The sequence below is a fragment of the Asparagus officinalis genome, chromosome 8 (genome assembly GCF_001876935.1).
Source record: "Asparagus officinalis chromosome 8, Aspof.V1, whole genome shotgun sequence".
Taxonomy (NCBI): domain Eukaryota; kingdom Viridiplantae; phylum Streptophyta; class Magnoliopsida; order Asparagales; family Asparagaceae; genus Asparagus; species Asparagus officinalis.
This window is the reverse complement of record NC_033801.1, coordinates 127,259,756-127,283,350: the sequence shown is the minus strand read 5'-3', so window position 1 is coordinate 127,283,350 and position 23,595 is coordinate 127,259,756. Positions and strand designations below refer to the sequence as shown.

The window sequence follows — 23,595 nt, the reverse complement described above, 5'->3', positions numbered from 1 at the left end:
CACTGTTCCGCTTCTTTAACTGCAGTCCCCACGATTCTCTCTCTTCCTCTCTACATATTTCTTCAGAAAATTAAAAAAAAATCAAATTGAGAGCGAAGAAAACACTTCCTCCCCTCTTGCCCTCTCCCGAGGTCTCCGTCCCCATCTCCTCCTCCCCCTCCACCCAATCCCCTCTCCACCTCATCCTCCCTCTCTCCTCAGGCCGCTGCCGACTCTGCCAAACTCCCTCGTTCGAAACCCGACCTCCACCGATCCCGCACCTCCCCTACCATGTCCGCCATCAACATCCTCTCTCACCCCGTCAACCCTGCCGCAGAAGGCGGTGACCCGAAACGCCCCTCAATTGTTTCTTCGAATCGCGTTCTTCACCCGCCTCTGCTGCAGTTAAAAAAGGTGATTATAAGTAAAGGTTAGCCTTGAGTGATTCAGTTTCTGCCACAATGAAGTTTATGAAGCTTGGTAATTAAAATGTTTGTTCGTTAGCCTTGAGTGATTCAGTTTCTGCCACAATGAAGTTTATGAAGCTTGGTAATTAAAATGTTTGTTCTTTTTACATATTTATAGAGATGCAAGAGCTGATTTGGATGATTAATAAAATCTTTGGTAATTAAAATGTTGGTAGGTAATAAAAGTAAAATCTGATTTTCGAAAATTTGTGAACTTGATTCATTTTTAATCTATTTGATTTTAGATCTTAATTTTTCTAGAATGATAATACATCTAATGACGTGCGTGATGGAATCAGTGATCGAGAGTATCTATCGGTTTCAGGTGATAGTTTTTACTATGATTTTTGCTTAATTTCTTGATTTTAATAAATTTTATTGTTGAACGTGTTTATATTTTTGATGTTCACCATGTATTTTAAATGAGGATTAGAAACTTTAAAATTTACTTATCTATAAAATTGTTAATGATAGTTTCCTGTTATTTATACTTTCATAATGTTGGCTATTTCATTATATTTACTGATTTTTGAAAAGTTATATTTTCTTTAATGAACCTTATGAGCAGAATAAATATAGCCATTGATGTTGTCTATGCTTTGGATTATCTCCACCATCGCTGTGGAAAACTGGTCGTCCACTGTGATCTTAAGCTGATCAACATTCTTTTCGATGATAATATGATTGTCCATGTTGGTGATTTCGGCTTAGCCAAGTTTCTGGAGAAGGTTTCTTCTCAGTACTTGGCAGGTTCAACTGGCCTCAAAGGGACTATTGGATATATTGCTCCAGGTGAAAACATCTTTTTTTTAAAAATATTGTTTTCCTATTGCTCCAGGTGAAAAACTTCTATTTTTTTTATTTTCCTTGCTTTTATATATATGTTGATATTATTTCTCTTAGGCTTAAAGTTTAAGATAGAAACAAGGCGTACATGCATGTTTTTCTAACACTTTTCAGTTAGAATGTTCTGAAATTAAAGATGTAACTATATTATCATAGTCAATCTATCACATATACAAGTCCATCTGATGTATTTCACCGGAAGTATTATCTTGACCTTACATATTTTGCCTAATTAATTTGATAAAAAAAGTATATTACTCTGTTTTACTTTATTTTGCCTTTCGGAATTATCTCGGACTAATCCTTCTGTATAATCAACATTTACCAGAGTACGGAATGGGGCACGAAGTTTCTACTCGTGGAAATGTGTATAGCTATGGGATACTTTTACTGTAAATGTTTACTGAAGTGATGAGATGTTTGTAGTAAGCATTACTCTTCGTATGTTTGTGGAGAAGGCATTTCCTGAACGAATAACTAATATCGTCGATGCTCATTTGCTCACTCAAGTGATGATGATGCTGAAATCATGAATTATGGAAGAACAATTGAGTGCGTAGCTTCAATGCTTAGAATTAGTATCTCATGCTCGAATGAAAGAGAGAATGGAGATGGACAACATCATCATCGAACTGCATATTGTCAGAGATTTGTTCACAAGGGATGGAAATCAGGAAGAAAAGCAAAGAGCACTGAAGATTGGCGGTCCATCTACAAATATTTTGTAACAAAATATGGTAAGGGCATGTGTTTTGCATGTCACATATACACACACAAAATCCCTACTGAAATCAATTTGATCTGTCATGATAGTTAAGTGAGGATGACTCCTTTACACACACACAAAATCCCTACTGAAATCAATTTGATCTGTCATGATAGTTAAGTGAGGATGACTCCTTTACTTTAGGTAGTTTGTATTGAAATCTATCTGCTTGATTGTAGTGGTTAGATTAATCGTGAATATTTGATTGTGAAATGGTCATTGAAGTAACCATGCTAATAGCAATTTATATAAGTGGAAGAAAAAGTTTCCTATCTGTCTATGTGTGTGTATTTATTGTGTACTATCGACATGAAAATACCTCTGCTAGAATATTAGTAATTTAACAATATGACCCTTAAATAAAAGGTGGACAGAAGAAACAATTCTTGCTGTAGGTCATTGCTGTGTTGTTAAATTTTGTTTTCTGCAGAATTTCCCACATTATCTTTATGATATACTTCCATAGTTGCATATATAAGTACATGTCAGTAGAAATAGAGTATAAGATGGTAAATAGAGTACAACTATGGAATATTAATGTTTACAACAAAGAGATCCTGGTGATATCTTTAATAGTCTTAAGCCTTAATACATTTGTCAATATCATTGATTTCTTTCCAATATCATTGGTTTACGCTTGCTCTTAGGTGAACATGAAGGAGCTCAAAGCATGACTACTGCAAAACCTATGGAGTTTGTCTTCTCAAGCGAACTACCAGTAGAGAGAATGGAGATAGAGAAACTCTTGAAGCAACTAAATGGTAACAGCAACATAGAGATTTTCAGTGACAGCAAGAGAGATTCTCTTTTTTATATATTATCGTAAATAATGGTTTTGTGTTTCAGAGGATTTGGATTAGTTGGAACTATATTGTGCTACCTATATATTTATCTACATCAGAATTTGTGTTTCAGAGGATTTGGATTAGTTGGAACTATATTGTGCTACCTATATATTTATCTACATCAGAAACCTTATTATGAAACTTTGGTTAATGATGTGCTACCTATATATTTATCTACATCAGAAACCTTATTATGAAACTTTGGTTAATGATGGCTAGGGATGATATAACCATGAAGATAAAAGCTAAAGTTTCTAAATTTCGTCCATGACAATTAAGGATCATTTTTATATATTTTGGAGGGTTTGTATTGAGGAGAAAATGAAAATTTCTTCTGCCACAGTTGGTGAGAGAATTAACTATTGATATGTGCTCAGATCTGAATATTTCCTCTAAAGTAATGAACTATTGATATGTGTTCAGAGCTGAAGATTTCCTCTGTGACCTAATTACATGTAAATGCAACATAATGCTCTATCCCTTATCTCACAAATTTTCTCAATTTACTACTTATAGTTGAACCCTCAAATAATATTTTTGTTATTTTTCGGAAGTGTTTACCATTTCAAAATTGGTTATAGTTGAACCCTTTTATTCATTCTATTTTACTCTTTTAAAACTAAGAGGAGGGGTGTTTCAAGTGCAATGGTAGAAAAGAGGCGAGGGCTAAGCACGGGTACATACTAGTATTAATAGTAAGAGCAGAGATTAAACAATTCTCCTTTGTTATTTCTGCAGCCAGTGGTATCAACAGAGATTAAAAGCAATTGTTTGTCATTTTTGCAATGAGTGATATCTATTTTAATATAACATATTATAGATGATAAGAGAAACCAAATTAGTTTTGTTCACATATAGTTCAACGCCATAGATGGTTTCTGTAACCTTATCATTCTGTTAATAGAATAATAATGCAACTATAGAGCTATTTTCTGAAGAAATAATCATTGGAATTATCCCTATAAGGAACTTAACCTCTTCAGCTAGTAAATCTGTTTTTACTTTTTCTACAAATCCGAAACAAAGTAAACACCATCAAAACTCCTATGAGGCTGGATAAAAGTCAAAAACTATTTTCTAAAATGGAAAATTAAATTAGTCTATCCATCTGGGCTTGGTAAGTCGATGAGTTCAAACGGGCTCCAGCTGACAAAAACTTGCGTCACGGCCCATCGGTGGGTTTAAAAATTTAAGAAACTTTGAATTGGGCAGGGGCCGCGCGTGCGCGTACCCCCACAGCAACAAATTATGACGTCCACTCTCCCACTTGGGGAGATGGCAGTCCAGCGCACCCACAAAGTGCAATGTGGGCCACTGAACCAGGCCTGGGCCTTCTTGATCACCCATGGACCCCGTCCAGGTAAGTATGGTCTAAGGCCGCACCCGCTCGCTATCTTGTAGCCACCCCCCACTCTCTTCGTCTGCTCAGCTTGTCGATGTGGGACTAAACGTCTGCAAGTTCTCCGTTTGCCTATTGATTTTGCCTTGCCCTTTAATGGGTATTTAGCAAACTCGATTTCCTGCGTGAGAAAATCAACTAAAAGAAAAATCAGCTAAAAGAAATAACAAAAAATCCTACTCAAGTTTCACAACACGAAGCTTATTGTATTGCTGATTAGCACAAGAAGCTGATTATAGATTCCATTGTGTCAGTAATTACAGACAAAACAAATAATTTGAAGAAATCCTCTTGCAATCAAGATCCACTCTGCACACCGCCCTTAGTAGTTTAGTTTACCGAAAGAAAGAAAACTAAGAAACAAAAAAATAAAAATAAAAATAAATGGAAGCTACCTGCATGTATCTTCTAATATAAATATTTGTAGCATGTAATATTTTGAAGTATCCAAAGGCACACCTGAAACAAATACTTTCATGACTATACACAAGAATACTTTCGACTATCAAGCCTAGCACGATTTTTACACGAATCGTCAAAGACCACAAACCCATTTACCAAAATGCAAAGGATCAACTTTATCAAAAATTAATCCCTAAAAAAATTTCTCTTCTTTTCTTATTAACGAACCATCTCCAATATTGAATATGTACAATTTCTTTACAAACAATTGTGAATAACCAACCAATGCAATAAAAAAAAATCAAGTCTATTAACAAATAAAATCATCTCTACTCTAAGCTACTGCTCTCTGTCGAAATAATCTCGAGCTCTGCCCACCACAACGGCGATAATTTTGGACTAACTGCATCTGGTGTCAGTGCTGTGATCTTTCTCAACTCAGTAACAACCTCAGCCATTGTCGGTCTCTTCTTAGGATCTGCTTTAATACACAACTTAATTATTTTGCATAGAGCAGTCACATCTTCTTCATTGAATGATTCAAGGGTAGTATCGACCATATCCATTAGCGGTCTCCTGCCATTTAAATGGCTCGAAGCCCATAACACAAGGAGCCCATCATCTTCAGAGAATGGTAATCTTCCCGATATGATTTCCAACAATATGATTCCAAACTTATATACATTGCCTTCTTGAGTTGATAATTGTTGATCTAGAACTCCTAAGCTTTCAAAAGATTGGTCGGTTTCTTTTTCTTCGTTCCAGAAGGAAAGATCAGAGGTTTTTGCAGCATAATCTTCACATAGGTAGATAGAAGAGGAGCTTAGATTTTTGAGAATGATAGGAGGGTTAAGCTGGTGCATGTGATTCAAAGAGTATGCTATGCCCATGATTATTCTTAATCGTGCAGCCCAATCCAAGTGGTCTGCTTCGTTAACTGCAAATACATGATAATTTGAATGAGTTTGATGCAAATTTATTGAAGCGTCATTATGGATAGACCCCATGTAGTATCGCTGTTTTGAACTTACTACATCTCTAGTTTTATTTTGTAGATAGAACCATAAGTTATATATTTTTTGACTCTTTTCCCCTTGGGGGTGTATTTGTCAAAAAAAAAAAAAAAAAAACAATCTCTCTTTCTCTAAGGGTAAAAGAATTGAAAGAAATTCACTCAGGGGATCTATCTGCAAAAATAAAACTAGAGGGGTAGTAAATTCAAAAGAGTGATACTACAGGCCACTCGGGGGTGTATTTGTCAAAAAAACAATTCCCTTTCTCTAAGGGTAAAAAAAGCATTAAAAGAAATTCATTTAGGGAGTCTAATCTGCAAAAGTAAAACTAGAGTAGTAATAAGTCTGCAGTTAACCTTTTTTGAAATTAAAAGAAAAGATACCAAAAAATATATAAGGATGGATATAAATTGGGGTACTCACTGTGTAAATGTTCAAAAAGTGTCCCATTTGGGGCATACTCATAAACCATCATCCTAGTGAAGGGCTTTTCCTGCTCACAGTATCCAATAAGATTCATAAAATTCTTATGGTTCACTTTGGACAACACTGAGATCTGAAACATAGACAGGATAATACCAGAAGTTAGAGATTGTATGCAAATTACAAGAGAACTGCAAGAAGAAAATTGAAATTAGCTACCTTCTTCCTGAATTGGGCTTCATGATGATCTGACCAATCTTTAGCAGAAGTTACAGTACTATATGTCACTGCGATTTCAACTCCGCTTGATAGTGTTCCCTTGTACAAAATACAATCTGATAAAGAACCGATAACATTGCTGAAATCTTCACAAGCTGATTCCAGTTCTGACCGTTTAAGAGAAGGTACACCTATGTCATGATAGTGTGAATACACAGATTAAAATCATAAGAGATTTACATAAATAGTAAAGGAGGGAGAAAAAACACATACATGGAAATTGGGCATGAACACATCTGGCTTAGCATGAATACTGATGCACACAGTTCTAAAAGCTATCAGTGCAATCAGAAGTATCTGTGTTGCACTTATAGATAGTGTTGATTGCATTGATAGCTGATAGTGATGCGTGCAGCAAAATTCGTGGTAGGCCAGATGTCTTATCCCCTATTCCTATATGATTTCAATTTTAAAAGAGACCAACCTGTCACAAATGCTTTCTGTAACTGCCCGCTTAAACCAGTTTTCCAAGGCATAACGGTGACAACTTCGTTCAGTCGGCAACAAGAGCGGTATATAATGAATAATGCAACAAGAAACAAAGATCCAGTTGCAACTGACAAGAAGACTATCAAGGGAATGTTTTTGTGCTTCTTTCCTGAGGGTGGACTAAATGATAAAGGAGGATATGATTTTGCACGGTCATGAAGGTGCTTTGGAGAAACAGAAGGGAATGCTGGTGAGTTGGATTGGAAGTGGGATGATAGCCCAATTGGTGCAGAAGATGATGGTGATGGTGATGGTGATGGTGAAGGTGAAGGTGATGATGATGGTGACGGTGATGATGATGGTGCTGAGGCAGGAGCCATATTTATATTTTGATGTATATGATGATCGCCTTTGTGTTCGCTAACTTCTTGAAGAAGTCTCCGTATGGTCGCATTTTCAGTCTTCCTATCAGAGATAAAAGTCATCTTTAGGTTACTAGCTCTATGGATGAGAATAAAAATAGATATTTTACAATTTCCCCACTAAGTATAACCAACATCTTTTTACACAATGAAAAATTATACAATATATCCACTCGTAAGCAAGCTTAAGCTTATAAGCACCCTGAATATGAGACTCTTGAACATGCATATGTTTGTAAATGGTGCAAGTTGCTCAAACTTCTATATGAAGTTGAAGCTTTTCCAATTAATTACGTGATGCTATAAGTCTATAATTTACCTTGTAACAGCAAAGTTCTTCGAGGATGATAACTTTTCGTCCAACAGAAGCTCGGAAAGCATACTGAGATCCTGGAGTTCTGATGGAATATTTCCTATGTACTTATTGTTTCTTAATACACTGTAGTAGGTTAAGCACAAAGAAAGAAAATTGTTATAATGGGAGCTTTGATACTTCAATCAATCATTAAAATTAGAGTATGGCTCCTACTTACAGTATTTGTAGAGACGAAATACTCCCAATTTCAGATGGAAATGGACCACTGAAATTATTATGTCCCAAGTCCAATATCTCAAGCTTCTGCAATAGACCAATCGCGTTTGGGATGGTTCCACAGAATGAATTGTTATGGATAATACTGTAGGTCATGAAAATAGAATCTATGAGACATCAAGAGAAGGAGAAAGATATGGTAATCCCAATTCTAAAGTTTGGGTAATTTGCAAATAACCCCTCTCATATACACCTTCAGTCGTACTTAACGCCCCTCAACTTATTTATTAGCACTTAGCCCCCTCAATTCGTGCAATTTATCTTTCTAAATATTCAATGTCGAGGGATGCCAGCTTGCTAGGTGTTAATTACCGAGTTGGAGGCGTTAATTGCAATAGATGGTACATTGAGGGTGTTTATGTGCAATTTACCTCAAAGCTTTTACCAAATGACTAAGACAACATATATGGAGATAACATATTGAGCGGAATTGCAAGTAGCAAAAATATTGACAGAAGTTATTGTTAATCTTCTCTTAATAAGAAAAGAAAAAGAACCACGGGAAATGGCTTGTATGGAAAGTGATATGTCATTCATCCCACGTTCGAAGGAAGAAACATAATTTCAAAATCAAAACCAAGTTCCCCAATTTACGTACTTTAATCAACATGATGCAAATCATGAATAATGCCATTGACTCATGAATTTGCTGTCCTAAGCGAAGCATAAATACAAACGCAATCCATACTAATTATATATACATTTCAGGTCTAGTTTATGCATGGAAATGAGCATAACTATGTAATACAAGCGTTCATGTGCAACTTGTTGGGGAATTTCAGTCTCCCCGCCTACCACGATATGCGCAACTCGGAAGCCAACCCCAATCAATAAGATAGAACAACCACAATCAAGAAAAAAGAACATCGAGATTTACGTGGTTCGGTCGACCAACTTCGACCTACGTCCACGGGGCAACAATACGAGAAATTCACTATGTATCAGGGAGAACTACAAGAGGAACCACTCAACTCTCGTCTCTCAATCTCTCAACCTCACATACATAATCAACTCTCATATTCTCTCCAAAGCCCACTCATTGTAATCTTTTGCATGGATAAAGACTACGAAACTCTCTCTCTCTCTCATCTACTACATCTCTACTTTTTCTTCATGGTTTTTCCTCCACCAATAGAAGAATATATATAGGGAAACCAAAACCCTATCTCTAGCTTAACTTCCTAATTAGAATAGGATTCAAACTCCTAATCATGATAAAACCCAAACTCCTAATCATGATAGAACTCAAACTCCTAATCATGATAGAACTCTAACCCTATCTAATTCTCATGAAGTTACACAAAGAATCAAAGACAAAATCCCAACACAACATTTGAGGACTAAACTCTTTTACGACCACTTGGCAATGTAATCGTGAAACAGGTATCAACTTACAGAGACTTCAAATGTATAAGATTTCCAAGCTTCGGTGTGAGCGTTCCCTCGAGAAGAAGATCCTTCAAGTTCCTACAATAGCATTGAAAATATCATGATTCATATGTATGAAAAATATAACAATAGGTAACAGGTTGATTATCATTAAAATAGATTTGCAAAAGAGTATATATGCTGATGGAGAACATAACAGTTAACTGGATCTTTTTGAGTGTTCATTTTAATCTTTACAAATAAAAATGAATGCTCGAAGCAGGAATTCAGTAGGATAAAAGTCTCAACAATTGAAAAGAGCGGAGATATCTCCTATTCATTCAAGAATCCAGTAATTTCATGCAGACATTTCGAAAAAGCAGAAAATGCAACAAACCACAGTAGAAAGTTGTAGATTAGCTAATACGACGGATTGCAGGCCACACCAGTTCAAAGCCGAAGCTCTTTACAGTATTATCACCTATGTAATCAAAACCTTCAATTCTAGACACCCAACAGTTCCATAGATTACATCGAGCTTTTGATTTCTTCTACCCATAAAATTAAAATCCAATTCAGCATGAAATATTACATTTGGGATCAGGATAATGTCACAACTTGACATGTACTGAAAACATTAGTTTCCTCAAAGATTAATACTAAGAATCACATAAATATGCATATACCACCACCGAAATCAAACCGAACTTTTATCAAATAAATGACTATAATAACAATATGTCCAATAAAAAAACAAAGAAAAAATTCGTTTAAATTTAGTGTAACTTACAGAGACACAACTCTTCCATCATCTGAGCATTCTACACCAAACCAAGAACAATGATCATCTGTCCCTTCAATCCAAGTTGACAAAGCTCCATAAGGGTCAATGGCAATTCCATCTCTAAACCTCAACAAAATCCTCCCTTCATAAACAAAAAAAACACTAAATTGCTTGAAAAACCGATTTTGACACAAAACCCATGTCAAATTCATCAAAAAGATGATACCTTCATCATTCAAACACGCAGAAAGATCCAAGCTTTGACGCAGCAAAAAGAGCGGCAGCAACAAAAAGGCCCTTTTAAGCCTAAACCTCTCCATTTCTTTTTTACAGAGCAAAGAGATGGGTGTTTCTAATTCAATGATGAGAATGTAAGCAGAAAAAGAAGGGATTTTGGAATGACTGAGTTGTTATCACGCGGAGTTGAGGAGAGATTGGTGATGTGAAATGTTCAAAGCAGAGTCCGCGGAGTCTTTGACGGGGGAAAATATTTTTCTGTATTTGTTTGACGATATCAAGTTTTCATCTTGGTTTCGTATTTGGTTTTTGCTTGCGTCTTTCATGGAAAGAGCTGTAAGGGCAAGTGCGGCAGCCTCCCAAGGAGGCTTTTAAAGCAGCTCCCAACGTACTACAACAAGCTCCCAAGGAGGTTCCTAAGTCCTAGTTGACGGTGGGGTTCACCATGGAGCTTCTAAGGAGTTGTTTGGTTCAAGTATTTTGGAGGGGAAAAGAGTCGAAAGCTGCAAGGAAGTGTCAGAGCGCCCTGGGTTTTTTCCGTGCTGTCTCCATTCGCCAGTCACTGACATTTGCAGCTTTCCCCCCAATTCGATAATTTTTGGTGCGATTTGGGCGAAAAGCTGACAAGATGTTAAAAATACCCAACGCCTCCTCAACATCCAAACAGCCCCTAAGATCTCCACAAATTTGTGGAGCACTTGGGAGCTCCTAAGTGGTGGCGGCCTACTAAAAATATTTTTTATTAGATTTATTATTTTAAAATATATTTATAAAATGTTAGAGGTAGAAGAATGAATTTTTTAAGTAATATTTAAGCTTCTAATTGGAAGTTTGTTGGAATATTTGTGCTAGTAGGAAGCTCCTAAGTGGGCCCCATGCTTGAGAGCACTCCAACAAGAGCTCCCTACCAGGAGAGAGAGAGAAGTTGGTGTGTTCTTTGACCCGCCGATTTTGATTTTTTTTCTTTTAAAAAAGTTCGAGTGAACGCCGCATCTCTCTCTCCCTCTATTTTTGTTTTTTGAAGAGTTTTGATTAGTTAAATTCAATTTAGGATTTTTTTTTCAAGGACAATTTTTCTCAGAAAATTAATATTTAAATCTAATTATAAAGTTTGACAAACTACATTTAATTACAAAAATTTACCAATTCTCTGAAAGTTTGTCTGCTATTAAAAAAATTGTCATGGCAGAGATCGGTAATCCCATGTATTTTTTTATGTGTTAAAGATATCATGATTGTCAATCATGGGTATTTTTTAACAAATAGACTTTTTTGAAAAATGTAGGTTAAATCCACTGCTTGTAATTAAATTTCAAATATGGCAAAAAATCACAAAAGACTTTGTCATATCCAAATAAGTTCAAAAAATATTTTATTTCTATCTAGCCCATAAAATACGGTTTTCCATCAACAATCTAGAATAATGATACACTTCCAAACTATAGGGATCTTGTATAATGCGCGAACGGTATTCGTATCATGAAGCTTGAAGACGACAAAAGCTCAAAAAACAAGTTTTTTTTATTATTTATTTTTCACAAAACCTTTAATAATGCATGATATCTACCGAGTTCCACCCTCCTCTTGGATGCTTACCCATGGTCATTGTCAAGTCAATTACGCACGCATGGGGGGAGAAGGAGAAACTCTCAATCAAGCAAATAGCATTGAACTAGACAGATAAGGGGGCGCTACAGGCAAATCCTCGGGCACACCTCCGATCACCCCCCCTCCCAGTACAAGGGCCCCACTTGAGATTTTTTAAAAACCTCAAGTGGGGCCCCCTGCATTGTAGTTAGAGGGGGTTGGCCGGAGGTGTGTCCGAGCGTGTGCCCGTATCATTTTTCCACAGTTAATTTGATTCCTTGTTTAAGTAAATGACCATTTTCTTAATAGCTTGATTGTCTTCTTAAATTGATAGATTAAATTACGATTAGATATTGATTGGAAAGCAATGGCATGTGATGTGCCCAAGCAACAATATAGATCTTAATAATGGAAACATACGTCCTTGGAAAGGCATCTAAAGCCGTTGGTAGTGGAGGACTGCTGCCTTGTTCTATATTTATTAAGATTGTTTCAAGGTCTTAGGCATGTGCTTGCCAATAATGATAAATAATGATAATGATAATAGTGATTGACTAAGGAGGCATTATTTTGAGCGATATATAACCAAAGAACGCACACCTCTGTGAGTATTTTAATTACCTACCAAATTTAAATTTGACATCATGTTTTTTTTTTTTTCAAGAGAGAACTAGTTAGGGTAATATATATAAGTTCATTAATGAAGATGATTCACTAACAACTATTTCTTAGATATACATAGGAAAAACTAGAAGGAAGAAGATGGTCTTTTTCCTTCCTTTTCTGCAACCTTTTTACGAGATGGTTTCTGCCACCTTCTTTTTACGAGATGCATAAGTACGATTTCTAATATTGCGAGAAGCTTCTGAACATCTGACAAAGGTTTCTCAGCAATATTTAAAGTTCTCCCTCTCCTTCCCTTCTCTGTGAACGCCAAAATTTTATATATATTAGTCACTTTATCATTTGGATTCAGATCTTCAAATTAGGTGATAATTGAAGATGATCCAATTATCTAGATTATTAACATCTATCTCGAGTTTAATGGACGAGGTCACGCCAAGTAAAATTTTTACTATCACAAATAATGACTTTTGCTACTGTGAGCTTTAACTTCACTAGCAGTTTTCAAGACCAAGTGGTTTTCAAGATAATAAATTAGCAGTTTTTAAGACCAAGTGGTTTTCAAGATAATAACGGAAACCTTATTGACGTGATCTCATCCGCTGGGAGTGAAATAAGCAGCAAGAATCTAGATAATTGTAATTGAATCCTCTCCAATCACCACATGATTGGAAAATTGACCTAATAAGAGAGGATCCAGATCCCATTCGGATTCAGAACCCCCACTAAGAGAGGATCCAGATCGCATTCGGATTCAAATCCCCCACCATTCAATAACTTGGACTTTTCGGTTAAATTGATTTTTTGAAATAGAACAATTTTTCAAAACAAACCCCTTTAGAGTTTTATTTTTCAAAATCGACCGTTTTTTTTTATTTATCAAAACCGATCCGATTTTGTGATTAACAGCCTAATCACCATCCTAAATAGTCGGGGTTGCCAATCCCGACTATTTAGAAGGGTATTAAACCCTAATTAGAGGCCTTAAACACTAAAAATTAAGGTCCTAAATAGTCGGGGTTGCCAACCCCAACTATTTAGGAAGGTAATTAGCCGGTTAATCACAAAATCGGGTTGGTTTTGATAAAAAAAAAACCGGTCGATTTTGAAAAAAAAAAACTCTAAATAGGACTGTTTTGAAAAATTGTTCTTTTGAAATACTATAAAACACTAGATTTCAAGAGTTTCTGATGGCAATCAAATATGAAAAAGAATATATGCCAAATAAGAACTAAATAGGGGCCCCACCCTGCTATTTCCTAGAGGCATACTTTCTGGGCTCCTACTTCCTACCCCAGCCCAGCGACGCTACTTGCTTGACCCCTTGTAGAAAAAAGAGAGACTCCTGCTCAGTCACAGGGGAGTGAACAATCAACTGAATGCTACAGCATCAATTCATTTGTAAATCTTAAATAAACAAAGTGGAAAGCGAACCAACCTGCAAGAGATCCAACGCATCATCACACACTAAAAGCGAGCAGATGAAAACGACCCGGAAACTGGACTACCAAGCATAAAAATTAGAACGATATAAAACTTCAACATAGAACAACATTAACATGAAAAATCCTTGTGGACGAAATCTACTTCTTGGATATTAAACTCTCATGGTAATATCTCCATTATATATGTTATCCGACCTAAAATCTCTAACGAAAGTAAATTGACACCAGCGGGATATCAATGTCATTATCATCGTCATCCTCGCAAGCCACCACAACATCGAAATGACGCCTATAAGGCGGCACCTCCAGCTTCGCAACCTCCTTCGCAACATCCACAACTTTCCGACCCATCCTCTCCTTATGCCTAGGAAACATACTATTATAAAGCAACGACGTACCACAGGAAATACTGTAAGCATTAAGCCCTCTCTCCTTGAGCCATTGAAGGAGCTCTCTTAGGGTTAGGTCACCATGAATCATCCAACGGTCCCAAACGGTCCAGCTCATGTCTTGATGCTTGATCACCTTGGGAGGGACCGGCTCGGCCATGGCGAACAGAGGGAGAGCGAGGTTAGCAAAGGTGTTGCAGTAGTCTTCAACCTTGTGGCCACCCGCGATGACTTTGTAGAACTCGAGGCAAACGAGACCGGTGGCCATAGCAGTGGAGGTGGCGATTGCAGGGATGATTCTCCCGGCAATGAGCTTGGCTTTGAGCTTGTCGACTTCAGGTATGGAGTAGTTTCTTGCACGCATGTTAGCGAGGCCGGCTATGAAGTCCATGTGATAGTTTGTGTCATCGTCCTGTAAGGTTTCAGAATATAGGTGTCAGATCCATAATGAAAGCACCAGGCAACACAGACAACAACAGAGAAACTTTTATCCCAAAAATATCCCGATTTTTGGTTTGGATATATGAATCCTATTCTTCTGTTCAGTTCTGCTTAGGGCTATCTCATCCATCACATTAACCACTATTATATCCTATCTCTACTGCTCCTTACTCCATTAATTATAATGATGATGACGAAAGTTAAAAAGGTAACACCTAGAATTTGTGAATGATTAGAATGTGTAAATTGAACCATTAAGTTGCACTGCAAACTATTATACTCCAGTACAAACCTTTTCAAACAAAATTGGATTCATCCGGAATCCAGAGGGAAGCTTCTGTGCACAGCCTTGGAGCTTAACGATGAGATCATTAATGACAGCAGCATCATCAACAGAGGCAGTGGAGAGACTAGTAGCCTTTTCATCTGTAACAATCTTAACTCCCTTCTTGGGCTGGAACTCAGGGACTATCACCTTATCAACAGCATCAGCCAACTTCTGTGGGTTCTTGGCCCACTCAGGTATGGGAATTCCAAATGCCTCTGCTCTCAGAATAGAACCAGCCATAACAAAGTTAACGTGGCTTTGATCACTGGAGGAAAACTGTAATGGCCGGGGGAAACGTTTTGGAGCAGACCAGAATAATGCACCGGTGCTTGTTGCAGCATCCTCGGGGAAAGTATAAGTTAACTGCTTGACGCGATTGGCAAAGTAGTCCTCAAATCTGCGAAGAAGGATGAATAATTAATGCTACAAACAAATCAAGCGTATAAAAGGAGACTTACAGACTCATATAAAGCATAATCATTTATAGTATAGGTAACTAGCGCAGACGCACACTCAATGAATATGAACTTCTGCTGGCATAGGACTGCTTGCATATAAAAGTGTCAATTAAACACAACCATGCATGTTCTGCACCCACATAAGCATTTCATGCATGCATCCACTAAAATAAAACAAAGGAAATAAAGAGCAGTTGCACTAGTCCATGAACATAAGTTGGGCAGCAGTCTTTCAAAAACTTACAATTATTTGTTTCCTACTTTGGGCAACATCATCGACAATGAAACAAACTCTTTCAAGTAAATCTACTAGATATTTGGGAGCTAAAACATGTACATGAATAGTAAAACAAATAATTTTATATCTTCAATAAATTTATTGATTGTAGAAGGGGTGTATTTGGGGGGATTCGAAATTCAATATCATGATTTTTTTTCAATTAATGACATATGCTTGCTTCTTTTCATCTCTTCATATGATGACACAGCCTCCACACACCGACGACGTTGAAGTACCAACCAGGTTGAAGTTATAACAGTATATAGAAGATATTGTCAGGCACAAGCCTAAAGATTGACTAATTATAAGCCAAGAAAAAAAAGAGAAGGAAGTCAAATATTCTAATATTCCACGGCAAACAAAGAAAAAGATAGGAAGATCCTTTTGGAATGTAGGTGAGATCGAGGAAGGAATTATCATTACTTCCCAAGGATCAAAAGAACTTCAACAGCTCATTCTATTGCATGGGGTACTAGAAACAGGTGGTTGATGCCTTTATAGCATAGTTACAAATTAGAGAAACAAAGAAAAAGAATTATCAAGGAACCAACATCCTTGAGGATTTTTGACCCTTGGTTATCCAGAGAAGATAGATACTAAAAAAAAAATCCTGAGGATTGGATGCCTGATTCCCAGAAAGAAGCTATTGTGCATGGATAGCACATGGTTCATGTGTTTTGGACATTCAAAAACAAGATGATGCACAAAAAAGGTGTAGAATTACATTACACATTACTACTCTAGGACTGGACTTAGATAAAAAACATAGCACTTAACCTGCTTCAGATTTCTCATATGTTCAGAAGTAATTCCTAAGTAAATTTGGACCCAATGGTCACAAATCAAGATCAATTTTTATGACAAGTGATAAGAGCTTCACCTAAGTCTTGCCCAAGTGATGCAATCTTGGAATGTGTCACATTTATCCTTGTCTAGGCACTCAATAACACGCTCAAGCAGATCCCTAGCCTGTGCATCACCAGCGCTTCTCATGGAAGAAGCATACTCCTGAGGATTGTTGAGGAAAGTGTTTACTTCATTGGGTGTTTTCTCAAGCAACCCGTCAAACTCAGATCTGGCCCATGTTAGGCAATGATCAATGTTGTGGGGAAAAGAGTGAACAGTGCACATAGGTGCTTGTTTCTCAGGAGGGTCTCTGGAAGCACCATAGTTCTCTGTGAGGTGAGGTATAACCATCTGCGTGTTACATTTGGCTCCTAGAGTTCCTGATTCCAATAATGGCTTTTGGAAGTACAAACACCGCATGTCCATGTATAATCTGGCAGTCACATTGTCCAGTGCATTAATAACAACATCCAGTCCCTCCCAAAAAGCATCATCAAACACATTTTCTGTGTCTGGGCTTGCCCGGTTTTGAAGAGGTTCGACATGGAGATTAGGATTGATTGTTCCCGCAGCTGAAGCAGCCACAGTAGACTTAGCCTGCCCAATATTCCAGTCACGAAACAGAAACTGGCGACTGAGATTGCTCTTTTCAATGACATCATCATCTGTTATTGTTAGCTTTCCTTTCTGACTGCAGCATACTCCCATTAGGGCTAGGTTCTTCAGGAATTCACACCCAAGAGCGCCGGCTCCAACTATGAAAACTTTGGCATCTTCCATTTTCTTTTGAAGCTTGGATCCAAACACAGAAATTTGGGCATCATATCGGCTGTTTAATGGCTTCAAATCATCAGCCTCTAATGGTTCGGTAGGGAGGGATTCAACTGAATCGAAGTGAAAGAACTGCCAAACACATTGCATAACATACATGTTAAATATACGATACATACATGATCTACGTATTACTTAAACACACACACAAGACAAGAATTTTATTTTATTTTATTTTTTTAAGCCAGCTCCCAAGTTAGTTTTATTAAGAACCACCAAAACGGCATAATGGACCAGTCTCTAGCCGATCCATTTCATCTTGATCTACTTTTTTTAAACCAGCTCCCAAGTTAGTTTTATTAAGAACCACCAAAACGGCATATGGACCATTCTCTAGCCGATCCATTTCATCTTGATCTAAATATCCAAAATGAGACATTCAAGAGATTTCAAAACTTTCACTAGTGCATTAACCACTATCTTCTATTAAGCTGGAAATGATGTGTTTCTCACAACCAAATGATGAAAGTGAAGATTTGAAATCACTTGTACTCTCCTAAGACTAATTCAGATTATGATAGAAGTTGGAACAAGGTGACTGTTGAAGAGCATTCGTAAGGATGGCTCACCATGGACCCCTCACAAGTTCATATAGTGGAGTTCTCTAAGCTAAATTTCTCATGTATGTATGCAATTATATAAATTTAATTCCTCTTCCCCCAAGAAAAAATGTACACACACAAACAACACCTTTTAAAAGAATATTATCAATGTTGAGACACAAGAAAAGGGTATAGTAATCGAAGTCTAACCTGGAAAAGGGGATGGAATTTTCCAGAGCAAGCTTTTACTACTTCTTGGCCAACAATGCCACCAAACATTGCAGCCATAGGATTTAATACGGCCCTGGAACCACTGGCAAACTGGCGGAAAAGCTTCTCATCAATCTGTTCTACCTTGAGATCTCCCTGTTTCTCATTGATAGAATTAGCATGAACTATTAGTGTCTTCACATCTTTCTCAGATCCAGCAATAGGGAAACGTCCCTGTTCGTTTCGAAATGCATCTAAAGATTGAAAAGCCAGGTGTAACATAGGTGGCCGGTCTAGCTTAGAGAAATCACTAAGAAGAAACTCCCCTGGCTCCTTGAGAGCATCTCTGAGAGGTTTAAATCGCAAAATTTTGGGCTGCTTTACCTGTGTGACTATTCCACCTTTGATGTATGCACCAAACTGGGTGGTATCTTCTTCAAGCGTAAAGGAGAAAGGTCTTGCAACCTTAATTTTTCTAGGTTTGCCATCATTTAGTTCAACCATCCCCTCAACCTCAGAGAATACCACAAGATCTCCATCTTGGAACTCGAGGCGCTCATCATCAACACAAGATATGAGTGCAGGGTTGTCGTTGCTGATGGATGCGATTATACCTGTATGAGGTTCCTTTCCATCAACATCTACAACAGTGAATTCTGGACCAAAGTCGCAAAACACGCTCCCAAATAGGCCTCGAACTTCAGATTTAATGAAGGAAATTGGGGGTTGGTGGCTATGACAATAATCGTTGAATTCAATTGCTTTTTCCAAGCTAATATCGGTGAATACAACAGCCTGCAATACAGAGATCGCATAATGAGAGCTAACGCTAACAGTTTTTAGAATGTCAAAAAAATTCTACTGACAGTAAGAAGCAACTTCCAGCCAATGAAGAAAAAAACTACTTTGCACAAAAATGAGGTACCGCGTTATTCTATACATTAAAAGGTGGCGTCCAACTCTCTCAATGTGCGTAAGGGTCCAAAAGGTACTCAAGTATTTGATAAACTATTTTTTTAACAATAAATGTTAACTCACATGTTACATTTCTTACCCCTTCCCTATTCCACTATAGCCCTATACTACTACTCCCATGTGTCTTTACACATATCTGGGTGCCTCATACCTAACCTACCCATGGAAAATTCACAGAAAAAGATAAGCAAGTGAAAAACCCCAAAATTATATCAGGAGTTACATATGTAATCCCTTCCTAGTATATCATCTATCAACTTAGCTCTTAAACTAAGTCATGATCATTGACACTCTTTTGTTACTTATGCACATCACTGAAACTTAATAAATCGTTCAATAAGAAAACTTTTGCAATTATTATGATCAAGTATTCATGCTAGAGAACTATCTTCATCTTCAAATAAGTATCTGATTAACAGCTTTATCCAAGGATATCTTTTGAAACAGATCAAATACGAAATGCCATTATTAAATTTGGATGTCCATGAATATTCTAGTTTGACCATACGATGGTTGCCAACTTGGCAACTAATCCACAGACCTAAGGAACCATGCTATGTTTGATTTCCCAGAGATAAACATGTGCAATTTGAGAACTGAAACATTGTACAAAGAAAACATCGCTGGAGACTGATAAGAATAATAACATCAATCAGTTGGGAGGATGTATTATGCAAATGCAGGACCTAAGCTGTGTTCTGTGGAGAACAAACCTGGAAATCAGAGAGCTGATCCTTTGACAAAGGTCCTGTCAAGACAGAAACTAAGACTGCACTATTAAGTTCTTGCAGCTTCAGGACACAAGCATGAGCTCGGTTCTTGCCTACATCATCTTCAGAGAAATAGAAGTTGCTAGATAAGTCCCACAATTCAACGTTCCCTTCATCATGCAGGGTGACAGATTTAACACCCGCAAGCACAAGGTTCTTTGCTGCAAGCACAAAACAAGACACGCCAGTTAACGCTCAAAACTACATTCAATTTCAAGAGCAAAGACAGGTGACGATCTTTATTATACTCGAAACAATTGTCGGTTAAGAAATTAAAATCCAAACAGACCCACTTGCAGACCTTGTTGTAAACAAGAAGCTAAAAAATATGCCTCATATGCAATGCTCTTTTACATACAATTAGCAGCTATATATTTAAAAGGGAGTTCCAGATGATATAACTTCTCCTTTAGTTTATAACCCGAGAAACTAACATATATTCATCAAACTCAATGTTATGTCAACACAACCACAAGGCTCCTCAAGGGAGTACATAACTGATCCAAATATCCAACATCTAAACCATTAACATCAATCAGTTGCTGCTGATCAATTCCAACATGGACTATAGTGAAAGCTTGAAAAAAATTAAATGCAACTCCCTGCTTATACCGTCTAGACAAATTGTCAAACTTTCAAAAACAAAAAGAAACGGTGTTACATAGTAGACCTCTCTTCAAGAATGTCAATTGTAGCAAAATATGCCAAAATTCTGCATCAACAGAACTACAAACTAAGCACAATCACACTAAATTTCCCATCAGCATTCAAAACAATTGATAAACACGGCTGCTTCCGAACATCAAAACGATAGTCATTAAAGTCATTACTACAGTCAAACAACTAATCAATCCATAGGAGAATTCTCAGCTTCGAAATGAAAAGCTACTAACAATCTCCTACTACCTTCAACGTCCAAGCCAAAAACTACTAACATATCAAATCAAGACAAAATAAAACTAAAATAATTCATCAATAAAGTGAGAGAGATCCAGAAACTCACCGATCTCAACGCCCAATCCGTTCATCCCCGAAATTAAAACATTCGAACCAAACAGCCTCCTCATCGTCTCCCGTCCGTAAACAGCAAGCTGCCGACTATGGAGATCCTCGTCGATCTCCGCCGGAGCTCCGCCTCCGCCATTCCTCGCCGCCGCGCATCGATCTCCATCCCGTTCACAGACCTCGACGACGACGATCCTCCTCCGCTGCTCAGCTCGCCGCCGCCGGCGCATCGATCTCCATCCCGTTCACAGACCTCGACGACGACGATCCTCCTCCGCTGCTCAGCCCCTTCGATCTCTTCGCCTCCGATGATCCTTCGCCTCCGATCGCCGCCGCTGCTCCGTCTTCAGCTCCGCCGCTTCTCTTTGCCGGAAGCATATAGAGTACCGAGCTGCGAGAGAAGCAAAATGATCGGATTAGAGATCGGCGATGAGATCGAAACCCTAACCCTAACCCTAACTTAAAATGGGAGAGAGAGAGGGAGAGCACCAAGGAGATCTGAGCTCTCCTTCGAGGTGCTTTTGGGGGTGAGATGGTGATGCTTTATAGTAGGGTTTTCAGAGAGTGGGCACTTGTGAGGCCCGGATTTGCATCTACTGCTCCCAGTGGTATTTATCCTGGAGTTATTTATAGAGGGGGGAGAGGGTACTTTAGTCATTTTCTTGCTGGTCAATTCACTTTTTACCCTTTCCCCCGCTTCTATGATAACTAGAAATTTTCAAGTTTACTCTTGGTTCTCGAAACAAAATTACATGGGGGTGGAGAAGTTAGTTATAGGGGTGTTTTTTTCAGTATTGTATTATGTAGTTTTAATTTTTACCTTAAGAATGCTCTCTAGTTTGAAATGAATGGTGACTTTTTTATTTATATGTTATTTTTTTCCGTTTTTAAAGTTATAATAACATCCAACCAAAAGAATGACTGTATCCAAACACATCCTCATATTTCAATATGAACATATTTAGATCTTTCATATTCCGTTAAAGTGTAGAGTAAAGAATAAAGCTATTGCAAGTTATAGTTTGGCACTCTTGAAACGTACCCGATGACATTTGAAAAGTTATTATCTTTTGGGGGAGGTGTGCCAGAAGTTTTTCATGTGAACATCTATTTCTTCTAGAACCAAATATTTATGTAGATTTTTTAAAATAAAAGGAGATAATAGTGCTTGTTAGCAAAAAAAAAAAAAAAAAAAAAATCCCTTTTCCCCAAATTTTCAAATTAAAAGATCCCCACTTTTTGGATACCCACAAAAGCATAAGCAACCACCATTAAAGCTTTATTCCGAGTCATTTTCCATCCATTGAAATGTCTCCAACACTAATTTTTCCCTTTATTCCTTGCTATTTAACATCTCCGCTTCCCTATAAACTTTCCCAATTGTTTGCTTCCTTCAAAAAAATGGTCACAATCCGAGGATGGGTAAAATCTCTCTTTCTATTTATTCTCGTTATTTTCTTTTATCAATTTCATTAGAAATATCATCATCATCTAATCAAATTTAAACCTACATGTTCCCTGTGTTTTCAGTGGTGTACGAGAGCTTGTGATCCAACACGCCCGTGTTTTGCCCCAGGCTGCCCCAACTCCCGACAACCCTGCAACCCGAACCCATATTTCTTTCCGGGTTTCGGGCCTCGCCCGAGGTATAACCCGGGTCGGAACCCGTATTACAACCCGAACCCGCCTCCTTTCCGGGGCCATTTGGGCTTCAGGCCGCCACGCCCACCTCCACCACCGAATCCGATGGGCTCGTACCCGAATCAGAATGACCCGGATGGCGCACTTCGGATTGGAGTTGGTAACGTATCCAGTACTGATATCGAGATAGATATACGCGATAATTTGACGACCGGCGCGCGAAACCGGGTTAATATCGGGTCAGGAAACCGTGCTGCGCGATCCAATATGGGGTCGGTATCCAATAATCAAGCGGACGCGGATGATTTGGTGCTGGGTTCGGATAATTGGTCGAAGGGCGGGGATAATGACATACGGGTAACGAATAATGATTTTCGCGGGTTTGGGCTGGTTCGGGTCGGAAGTGGGAATTATGCCCGCGGGAGTAATCGGATCGTGGTTGACGCGTTGGGATCCGATAACAATACCGGCCCGCAGCAAGGGGGTCATCAGAGGAGACGGTGGTTGTTTTAATTTTCTTTTTTGACGAGATGTACTTAGTATGCAAGGGTTTGCTTGATATGTGTAGTGTTGTGCTTCCGAATTCTACAAATAATCACAAGTTGTTAGTATTTATACATTATATTCTTACTTAAATGATATACGCGGTGTGACGAAGCGGTGAGTTATATGTTTGTCTACTACCATATGGAGTTTTTTCAGTCTCATGTTGCTCTTTCAAAATGTATTTGTTCTCTTATTGAGCATTTAGTGCAAAGAAAGCCAGTAGGGTTTTCAGAGAGTGGGCACTTGTGAGGCCCGGATTTGCATCTACTGCTCCCAGTGGTATTTATCCTGGAGTTATTTATAGAGGGGGGAGAGGGTACTTTAGTCATTTTCTTGCTGGTCAATTCACTTTTTACCCTTTCCCCCGCTTCTATGATAACTAGAAATTTTCAAGTTTACTCTTGGTTCTCGAAACAAAATTACATG

The 23,595-nt window shown here is 37.9% G+C and overlaps 4 protein-coding genes across 4 annotated transcripts; 2 read left to right on the top strand and 2 right to left on the bottom strand.

The window, feature by feature from the left end:
- LOC109821900 (probable LRR receptor-like serine/threonine-protein kinase At3g47570) lies at positions 998 to 2,918 on the top strand. Its single transcript, XM_020388056.1, has 3 exons — positions 998 to 1,238; positions 2,706 to 2,819; positions 2,905 to 2,918. Exons 1-3 carry the CDS (start codon positions 998 to 1,000, stop codon positions 2,916 to 2,918), a joined length of 369 nt encoding a protein of 122 aa, XP_020243645.1.
- Positions 4,907 to 10,453, bottom strand: LOC109819702 (inactive receptor-like serine/threonine-protein kinase At2g40270). Its single transcript, XM_020385528.1, has 9 exons — positions 10,241 to 10,453; positions 10,021 to 10,156; positions 9,258 to 9,329; positions 7,804 to 7,947; positions 7,590 to 7,709; positions 6,844 to 7,313; positions 6,360 to 6,550; positions 6,141 to 6,273; positions 4,907 to 5,641 (listed from the first exon to the last, which is right to left on the bottom strand). The coding sequence occupies exons 1-9, from the start codon at positions 10,332 to 10,334 to the stop codon at positions 5,034 to 5,036; spliced, it is 1,968 nt and encodes a 655-aa protein (XP_020241117.1). The 5' UTR covers positions 10,335 to 10,453; the 3' UTR covers positions 4,907 to 5,033.
- LOC109819701 (ubiquitin-activating enzyme E1 1-like) lies at positions 13,947 to 21,568 on the bottom strand. The gene is made up of 8 exons (XM_020385527.1): positions 21,472 to 21,568; positions 21,205 to 21,373; positions 20,981 to 21,134; positions 19,921 to 20,138; positions 18,233 to 19,027; positions 16,684 to 17,552; positions 15,030 to 15,462; positions 13,947 to 14,708 (listed from the first exon to the last, which is right to left on the bottom strand). The coding sequence occupies exons 2-8, from the start codon at positions 21,358 to 21,360 to the stop codon at positions 14,112 to 14,114; spliced, it is 3,222 nt and encodes a 1,073-aa protein (XP_020241116.1). The 5' UTR covers positions 21,361 to 21,373; positions 21,472 to 21,568; the 3' UTR covers positions 13,947 to 14,111.
- On the top strand, positions 22,271 to 23,245 carry LOC109820702. The gene is made up of 2 exons (XM_020386894.1): positions 22,271 to 22,404; positions 22,513 to 23,245. Exons 1-2 carry the CDS (start codon positions 22,291 to 22,293, stop codon positions 23,134 to 23,136), a joined length of 738 nt encoding a protein of 245 aa, XP_020242483.1. The 5' UTR covers positions 22,271 to 22,290; the 3' UTR covers positions 23,137 to 23,245.

Excerpts from the sequence above, each read along its gene's own strand:
- LOC109821900 (XM_020388056.1), top strand. The coding sequence starts at position 998 with ATGAACCTTATGAGCAGAATAAATATAGCCATTGATGTTGTCTATGCT. Across the intron at positions 1,239-2,705 it reads TATTGGATATATTGCTCCAG|GTGAACATGAAGGAGCTCAA; the intron begins GTGAAAACATCT and ends GCTTGCTCTTAG.
- LOC109819702 (XM_020385528.1), bottom strand. The coding sequence starts at position 10,334 with ATGGAGAGGTTTAGGCTTAAAAGGGCCTTTTTGTTGCTGCCGCTCTTT. Across the intron at positions 7,710-7,803 it reads ATTTCGTCTCTACAAATACT|TGTATTAAGAAACAATAAGT; the intron begins GTAAGTAGGAGC and ends AACCTACTACAG. Across the intron at positions 7,314-7,589 it reads AAGAACTTTGCTGTTACAAG|GAAGACTGAAAATGCGACCA; the intron begins GTAAATTATAGA and ends TATCTCTGATAG.
- LOC109819701 (XM_020385527.1), bottom strand. The coding sequence starts at position 21,360 with ATGCTTCCGGCAAAGAGAAGCGGCGGAGCTGAAGACGGAGCAGCGGCG. Across the intron at positions 20,139-20,980 it reads CGGATTGGGCGTTGAGATCG|CAAAGAACCTTGTGCTTGCG; the intron begins GTGAGTTTCTGG and ends TTGTGCTTGCAG. Across the intron at positions 17,553-18,232 it reads AATTCCATCCCCTTTTCCAG|TTCTTTCACTTCGATTCAGT; the intron begins GTTAGACTTCGA and ends TGTGTTTGGCAG.
- LOC109820702 (XM_020386894.1), top strand. The coding sequence starts at position 22,291 with ATGTCTCCAACACTAATTTTTCCCTTTATTCCTTGCTATTTAACATCT. Across the intron at positions 22,405-22,512 it reads TGGTCACAATCCGAGGATGG|TGGTGTACGAGAGCTTGTGA; the intron begins GTAAAATCTCTC and ends CTGTGTTTTCAG.